At 40.5% G+C, this 9166-nt stretch overlaps 2 protein-coding genes across 2 annotated transcripts in view; one reads left to right on the top strand and one right to left on the bottom strand.

The window, feature by feature from the left end:
• Nucleotides 1–1395: 1395 nt before the first annotated feature.
• LOC119407883 (zinc finger protein 648) lies at nt 1396–4228 on the top strand. The gene is made up of 2 exons (XM_037674713.1): nt 1396–1453; nt 1664–4228. The coding sequence occupies exon 2, from the start codon at nt 1664–1666 to the stop codon at nt 3074–3076; it is 1413 nt and encodes a 470-aa protein (XP_037530641.1). The 5' UTR covers nt 1396–1453; the 3' UTR covers nt 3077–4228.
• A 4523-nt stretch (nt 4229–8751) lies between these two features.
• LOC119407439 (protein transport protein Sec16B-like) overlaps nt 8752–9166 on the bottom strand; it is a 20248-nt gene continuing 19833 nt past the window's right edge. The window contains exon 13 of the mRNA XM_037674263.1: nt 8752–8795. Coding sequence (XP_037530191.1) covers nt 8752–8795 — 44 coding nt within the window. The remainder of the gene's footprint in view (nt 8796–9166) is intronic.

The following is a 9166-nucleotide window of genomic DNA, read 5'->3' as shown; positions in this document are numbered from 1 at the left end:
ACTATAAGGGGGATAACACTGTGTGATTCAAGAGTGAGCATCCTTGCTGAAGAATGTCAGGGTGAGGCCTGACCTGGTCTGATCTGGTCTTGTGTAAGTCAATGCTTTCAATGGGAAGGGGTCTCTTCTTAGTGTTCTTCGGTAAAATCATGAAGATGCTGAAAATTTAGATGGGGAGATAACAGGATTGCCTCTCTGACTGAAATACTTGTCATTTTAAATTGTTTAAAGGTCTTTCTCACAGATGTTTTCTGATTTTCCTTTCTTCTTTTTATTATTGAACTCATTGGCAGGCCAGACTTGTTACCTGCAGGTCCAAAGTGGCCCATGGACCACCGTTTGAATAGCCCTGCTTTACTGTGACTTCGATGGATGAACATGTGTGTGTTTTCCAATTGATTTGAAGCTAAAATAGTTTTGTATTGTACTAACATTTTCATTTAATATAATTTTGATTAATTCTTTTATAAGCTTTTTATCTAGAAAAAGTTTTCTTTTTCTACTTTTTAAAACTATTTTATTAATTTAACAACAATTTTTTTCAAAGCGCTACCTCAAAGCCACTAGTTTAAATTAGCACCTGTTTTGTTCATTAAAGCTATATGAGCAGTGGGACCTCCTGCAGGAGGTTCCACCAGCTGCTCCAAAAACAAAGCTAAAATTAGAAAATCTAGAGAACAAAAGTAAATTAAACTGTGGGTAAATCTACAATTAACAAAACAGTAAGGACACCTAAAATGAGCAAACTTGAGCTAAAATTGCCAAAACATTAGCTAAATGTGAATTTGAGCTAAACAACAGGTAAACGCTAAAATCAGCAAAAGAGTGGATAAAACTAAAATTAGCTGAACTGCACCTAAAAATAAAAACAGGCTAAATAGTAGCTAAAAGTAGCAAAACCCAAATTCATAACTTAAAAGTAGCCTAAGAAGACAAAGTAGAACAAGAAATTTTTAAGTAGATTTAAAAAAAATGATGTTTTGAGGGAATTGAAGAGGTGAAATATTTTTCTAAATGTAAACATTACAAAAACTAACTCATAGCACACTATTTCCAGTCGAGTCTACTGTCATGACATATGAGTGGTTAAAATAGCACATAGAAACTTTAAACAACTTATAATAATAATATAATAATCTTAACACTGAAGGCAAACACACTCTGCGCGCGCGTGTGCGTGTGTGTGTGTGTGTGTGTGTGTGTGTGTGTGATGTACTTTAAAGGCTGTACAAATGGCTGGTACTCCTAAGTGACAGGAAGGTAAGGTGAGCCTGGTTCTGTAGATATACTTGCTGCTGCTGACTTGCAGGAAAGATGCTGACCCAGAGATGGCTGCTGCCAAGTCCCGCCCACAAAGACCCCCTGAACATCTTTCCTGAAGTTATTCAAGACCCCGGGTCAGTGTAACTCTGTGGCATATGTTGGACTGACCTGCCTCGAGGGAGAACACAGTGTAAGTTGCTCTACAAGATGTTTTCAGTCTTTTAAACTATATAATGTAATTTTTTTTAAACAACGCTCAAAGATTTTTCTAATAATGTTTTGTTATTGAGTTGTCATTTAAATGAAATTTGTGAGGGCATGTGCAGTAATAGATGTGTCCTTGACTCTGCTGTGGTCTTCATGCAAGGTGTGTAAAATAAAAATATTTGTTCATCTGCAGATGTCGAATGGGACAGTTGTTGGAAAAAGAATCGAGAAATGTGAAAGAAAACTTTGTGGGACTGATTCTCCCTCAGATGGACCCGTCATGAGTCAGGAAAAGACTGACTCTTTGTTTGTGAGAGTTTGGCCAGGCGTGGACTCACCTGCAGAGAGGGAAGTCCTTTACCTGAACCCTCAAACACCAAACTGGCCTCTTGTGGAGAAGTTTTCTCAGCTTTCAGCGGCAGTAGACATCGAAATCAACAATGATCAAGACAACAGCAGAGCCTTGTTGAGACATTCAAAACACACTGAGACCAATAAATTATGTGACCATATTGATGAGCTGGCAGAGGCTTTGAAGAAGGAGAAAAGAAAATCCACCAAACACACCCAGAGCCAAAATGAAGAACAACAGAAGCCTCTTAATCTGAAAACAATTAATGATAAAAATGAAAACAAGACCAAAATCAGAAATGGGAAAGGTCTTAGTAAGAACTGTCCAAAAAAATGTAAAGATAACAAAGTCCCTCAACTTTTATTTGCCATGAAAAGACGGACTGCGGTAGATACTGAAGAGCGTCCCTTCAAATGCACACACTGCCACTGGGCTTTCAAGAAACTCTGTAACCTGCAGAGTCACCTGCAGACTCACACCGGACTCAAGCCACATGTGTGTGACATTTGTGGTAAAGCGTATTCTCATCAGGGCACACTGCAGCAGCACAAACGTCTGCACACTGGTGAGAGACCATATCACTGTCCCTTCTGTGTGAAAACATACATCTGGTCTTCAGATTATCGCAAACACATCCGCACGCACACAGGTGAGAAGCCCTACATCTGTGACTCCTGTGGAAAGGATTTCATACGCTCCTCTGACCTGAGAAAGCATGAGAGGAACATGCACACCAACAACAAGCCCTTCCCGTGCACACACTGTGGGAAGACCTTCAACAAGCCCCTTTCCCTGAAGCGCCACGAGCGGAAGCACCTGGGAGAAAGACCTTTCTCTTGCCCTGACTGTGGAAAAGCATTTGCCCTGGCCAGTCGCATGGCCGAACACCAGAAAATCCACATGGGAGTGCGTCCGTACGTCTGCTCTGTCTGCTCCAAGTGCTTCACGAAATCCTCCAACCTGACAGAGCACGAGGCCATTCACAGCGGAGTGCGGCCTCATAAGTGTTCGGAGTGTGGCATGGCGTTCGCCATGGCCTCCCGTCTGGTTCGGCACCAGTTCATCCACAACAATCAGAAACCCCACAGCTGCACGGGCTGCAGCAAGAACTTCAGCCACCTGGCAAAGCTGACGCTGCACCAGGAGCAAACCTGCGCTGGGAGGATCTTTGTCTGCGTGGAGTGTGACAAATCGTTTCTGTGTGCCACCAAGCTTGCACAGCATGTGCTAGAACACAGTGAGAAAAGTGCGTGAGCCTCATTAAAGGCCGGTTCTGGTCCCATTTATTCTATGTGCTGCAACACTTTACTCAACGACTGTATGCTCAGGGCAGTTAGGTCAACAAATTGTTAGGGCCTGACTTTCATGGTGATGGGGGTCATGTGTCGTGTGTGTCATGTGCATGTGTGTGTTAAAGAAACCATAAAAAACATTCTGGACCTCAGGACAGCGAAAAGCTCCTTATGCGTCAAGTTTTGGTATGAGGGACTTGGTTGTTTCGGTGCACATCTGTCAAAGGAAACATTTATGGTGCTCACATGATGCCTTTATTGTCCTATCAACTGTGGGAATCTACCCTATTGTTATTTTCGAACAGAAAGCAAAACTGTGAAGCAGAAAGAAAAATTGTGTAATCATCCCTTGTTTTGTTAAACACACACACACAAAAGAAAAAGCCTTAACAGGTGGGTAATTACATGATACTAGACTAGTACTTACAGGGTTTTTCCCTGGTATTTACAAGATAATGTGCTATGTAAGGGATGTTTACAGGGCATGTACCAATAGCACTTATAGAGTAATTGCCTGCTACTTACAAGATACTTAATTGGGATGTACTGAATATGTACCTAGAGCTTACATGGAACCCACAGTGTATTTACATTGTACTTGCATGGAGCTCACAGGGTTCTTGCCTGTATATACCAAGTACATAACACATACTGGTACTGGTATATACATACTCAGTAATTACCAAGTACCAAGAACGTGCACAGTTAGTACCAGGCACAAACAAATATATGTCGTGATATGTCCCCATCAGGGACATCAGATACACATTTTGCATTATCTGTGTACTAAGTATTGCTACTACATACAAACTAATATTTGATACCTGAAGCAGCAGAAAGTGTTTTAAAAAATCATTTAAAAAGAAATGTTCATGAGTTTTGCCTCAACTGTTCCTGAGACAAACTAAGAGTTATTTGACAAATCTCTTCAGTCCTATTGATTAGTCATGGTTTTATCAAACTGTCCATGTGCTGCTACTTTGGGTTGTAAGAATAACACTTTTGATCATTCGATGTTTGTCAGCACAATTTATTTTAATTCATTTTACAAGCATTGACAGTAAGAGTCATTCTGTTTTTCTTAATAAAAAGTGAGAACTTGTTTGAATTCTAATGTATAAATCTCAGGAACTTTTATTCTGTATGAACAGAAATATCACTCTTCTGGGAACAAGATGTCTAAACACATTCAAAATTTACTGTGCTAAAATTTACTGCTGAACTGGATATTATTTCATTTAATTGCACCTCTAAAAAATATGAAGTATGTATTAATATGTTTATCAACCTTGTTAAAATTCTTATGACTCCTTGGATGCTGTTTCCAAAGGGGTTCTCATAAATCAACAGGTGCCAAACGTGCTTGTGCATTACACAACACACTGACTCACATGCTGTTTGTCAGCATGTTGGATTCCTTGGCCGCTCACACTTAGCCTCTGCAGGCTAATGGTAAAATGATACAGCACCTGTCATGTTGTGACCTGCTCTACGCTAAGACACAAGTCCCGTTTGGAATCACAGTTATGTTTCTGGCAGCAATATGTATTCAATACATGACATTTATCTAAACCTAGAGTAGTATGTCATTAAATGGGGAAAAACAGTTATACAATGAGACTTTAGAATGAAGATTTTATTAGGCTATAAAATATAGAACTTCCTCTTTGAGCGACATGAGTACATCCCACAGCACCGGCATACATTTTGCATGATTATGTCAAACACAAAACCACAGGACTTAATTTAAAATGCCTTCATTATATTCAAGCAGGTTTGCAAGGTGACATAAACAGGTGGTCCTAAAATTAGTTTACCATATATAATATATCCTATGAACATTCACTACTTATGACTATGAAAAATTTCACAGTGTTGTACAAAATACTTGATAAATTTTTTTTAAATAAATTTAGCTTCCAAGGAGTCCGAATTTCTTGTAGTCTTGACCCAGAAAAGGGAAACTAGGATAAACCCCAGAACCTGACTGGGAAGAAGCACACTGGTGAGTGCATTGGCCAAAGCCCAAACAAAATAACAGGAAGGTACCCCCATGTAGGCCAATCACCCTCAAGGAGAGCCTTCAAGGTTGTGTGAAGTCTGTGTGACCCAGGTAGCAGGTGAGAGCAGGGCCCAGTTTGTGCCAATTTCTGGGGAACATAAACTAGTTTTATGTCTGTAACTATACACATCCTGGTCTCTGGAACCTGACTCCTGGAGAGGGAGTGGACTCTCTCCTACTCCAGAATTATCCAAGGAGAGAGTATCTGGGGTGTGTGGAAAAACTTAGACAGAGCACTTCAGTGTTGGAGTTCTCACTAGTAGATGAGAGGGTTGTCTCTCTGGGGCTTCAAGCTACAGGAGAGAAGGTTCTGGCTGTTTCTGATGATGCACTAAACAGCAGTTCAGACTACCCAACATTCTTGGAGTCTCTGGATTGATTCCTGGAAGGGGTGCCCTCTGGAATCCCATGATTCTCCTGGGGGACTTTGATGAACATGTGGGCAATGATGGTGTCACCAAGAGGGGAGTGATTGGAAGGAATAGTTGTTGTTTTTTTCATCTGAACAATGTTGTAAGACTTCTGTGCAAGACATGGGCTGTCCAAAACAAACACCATGATTGAGCGTAGGGTGATCTGTAAATGTAATTAGTACCAGGCCACCATGGGCTGTGCAGTTTTTACCAGTAGGGAGTGGAAGCTGATGGACAGAGCTGGTAAACGCCAATAATGAGGGTGAACTGGCTCTCTGAGATTTTCAACACACTTCCAGGAGAGGATTTTGCATGTCACCAGGGTGGTCGAGGAAATGGAATCTAAATGGACCATGTTCAGGACCTCTATTGCAGATATAGATCACTGGTGATTGCCTTGAGGGAGTATGGGGTGACAGAGTTGCTTTTGAGGGCTCTGCAATTTTTATATAGCAATAGCAAGAGCTGTGGCCACATTTTCAGCACAAAGATGAGCTCAGTCCCAGTGCAGGTTGGACTCTGCCAGGGCTGTCCCTGGTCACGGAGTCTGTTTTTGGTGTTCTTGGACAAAATCTTATGGCACAGTCTAGAAAATAAGGTTTCTGGTGTGGGAACCTATGGGTCTTGTTTCTGCTTTCTCCAAACTATGTGGTTCTGTTGGCATCTTCAGGCAATGGCCTTCGCCACGTCCCACTGGGAGGTAACCCTAGACCAGACCGAGAACTCTCTGGGGAAATTAAATAATCTCTCTAGCCTGGGAATGTCTCAAAATACCCCAGGAGGAGCTGGACAGTGTTGCTGCAGAGGGTTTCCTTCCAGTACCTGTTGCCTCAGAGATCCAACTATAGCTTACCAGCAGAAAATGGACAGATTATTTTTGTCTTTATTTAGGCAGGTATTTGTCTTTAAGCCATGTTCTTTAAAGCCATGTTCTTTCAAATATCAGCTGTAGATATTTGTTTCTGTTCTGACATTTTATTTGTGAAAGTTTCCTTTTTCTTTCTTATTTTCTTACAATATGCTGTCATAGTAGAACATCTGGAATGAACATGAGTGAAGAAAGCAGCCGAAGTGCAAAAAATATTAAAAAATAAATACTCTGCAAGGCATTCAAAAAATCCTGGAGAAGTACATTATTGATAAAGACAATGTTCCAATTTCACAAGAAAAGCTAGCTGTTTGGAAACAAAATGCAAATAAATTAGGCGAGTCTTAATAAGTCTAAATAAATATAAATCCTGTTCTCATTTAAAGAGACTGAAAGAATCATCAGCACATAAACAGAATGGGTCTGTGAATATATACTGGCAGGGGAGGGCAAGAAGTTACTGCCTGTTTGCCTGTCCTCTCTAATCCCCCCACTCATCCTGACATGTGCTGTCATCCATCTTGGCAGCATGACATGAGAACCCACCGTTTCATTTGTCTGCACGTTACAACTTCAGCTCACTGAAAAATCTTTACTAAACATAAAATACACACAGCCTTAAAGCATTCATTACAATGTCAGAAAAATTGTCTAAGTAATAAACAAAATTACAATTTTTTTCTCATCCTCATGATTAATATGTCCTTTGAACAACTACTATGTACCGGTTTTTGTTTTCCTTCAGAAACAGCTCACCTGACTTAAAACAGGTCAACAATGGCTACGTCAATGGAATGCCAACTGGGATGGAGAGATCTAACAGTTTGGATGTATTTGAACATATATCTGCTCAGATTTTTTGGGTACAGCATGCAGATAATAAGACAAGTTAGTCTTAAATGCTAAATGTATGGGTCTAGAAGAAATTTAGCAACTGTAGCATGTATTTAAGCAAAGCTTTGTGCCTGATATCCGACAAGTGACACTGCTGTTCAGAATAAATATTGTACATTTACAGTTTTCTGAACAGCAGTCTCATTTTTTTCTTTTCTTTTCTTCTACATTTAGCAGATTTACTTATTGACTTATGTGTTTTTCAAGCAATTCAGTCACATTCTTTTTTTTTACATTAAGTGCCCATCCGCATCTCAGAACTGCACATGGTTATATCTGGAAAACCACTTAAGTAAACTCTTCAAACAACGTAAAGGATGATCTGTTTTATGGTTGTTTCCATCATTTGCATTGAGTTCCTTTGAGTTTATTATTAATATGACCAATAAAACTTTCATTCTCAGCATGTAAAAAACAACAAGTGTTTGTGTTTCTCTTGTTTTAGTATTTTTGTATCAGTGTTGTGTATATGTGCTGGAGCTGGTGAATTAAGCACCTTGGCATTCATTAGGAACACTTATATTCAGCTCACACATGTATGTAGTGTGTAAAAACATTACTAGTTGCCATAAGGTAACTTCCAGCCTCAGTGTAGAAATGGGTTAATAAAGCTACCCCCACCCCATCCCCCAAAAGGTATTCTGCACCCACTAGTACTTTCTCTGCAGTCAGCTTTCAGTAAGCACACCTCAGCTGTTTCTGTTGGAGCAATATGAGTTGCTAGTATTTCTGTATCTCCCATGCACCATGTGGTGTGTACATAGCAGGAGCTGGAGATAAATATCAGTGGTGGTGAGTCGTATGTTGCCCCTCCGAACGTCGCCAGTCGATACTGTATATGTGCACTAAACATGATCTCCGCTATTTCAGTGGCGTCATCCTGTAAACACAGTAAAAGGTTTAATCAGAGTAATTTTATTCTGTTGTTTATTGACCGCTTTGTAACTTTACCTGTAATGAAGGTCCACTGCTGGTTCTACCCCAGTTGATGCCCTGCGGCAAACACACAACTGTTTGTAGAAAATCATCACATTTGTGTAATGAAATGAAGGCTCAATATCATCTGGAGCCAAACTACTGCAGCGTTTCACATTTCAGTGGTAAAGATTTGCAACCGCATACTGTGACAGGAACTGGACACTGATCTGCAAATGTGTTAAATTTGCAGCTACGCAGAAGGAGACACGGGGGGTCAGTACACTCGCACATGAACAGAATGTTTAGAGCTTGCAGCATGTTTTTATATATCTTAAAATCTTACACACACCATCATACTCGCAAGTGCTCTTAGGGGGTAATCACAGTCAAAGAACAAGATGATTATATGTTCTTAGTGTTAAAAAAAAACCTTAAACAATCAAACCAGTGAAGGAAACACCCCAACACATGGTAGATGATTATCAAAGGCTGATGATGTCATGCCAGGGACTGGGCACTGACAGGACTGTGTATTCACAGGCAGGAGTGTTTAGTCTAAGGCAGGAGTGTATATTCACAGGCAGGAGTGTTTAGTCACAGGCAGGAGAGGGTTTTCACAGGCAGGAGTGTTTAGTCAAAGGCAGGAGTGTATCTTCACAGGCAGGATTGTATATTCACAGGCAGGAGTGTTTAGTCAAAGGCAGGAGTGTATATTCACAGGCAGGATTGTATATTCACAGGCAGGAGTGTTTAGTCACAGGCAGGATTGTATATTCACAGGCAGGAGAGTGTATTCACAAGCAGTAGTGTTTAGTCACAGGTAGGAGAGGGTATTCACAGGCAGGAGAGGGTATTCACAGGCAGGAGTGTTTAGTCAAAGGCAGGATTGTATATTCA

This window comes from Nematolebias whitei, chromosome 3 (assembly GCF_014905685.2).
Source record: "Nematolebias whitei isolate Nwh7 chromosome 3, NemWhi1, whole genome shotgun sequence".
In the NCBI taxonomy this organism is placed as follows: domain Eukaryota; kingdom Metazoa; phylum Chordata; class Actinopteri; order Cyprinodontiformes; family Rivulidae; genus Nematolebias; species Nematolebias whitei.
Note: the sequence above shows the minus strand (reverse complement) of the source record. Positions and strands in the feature narration are given on the sequence as shown.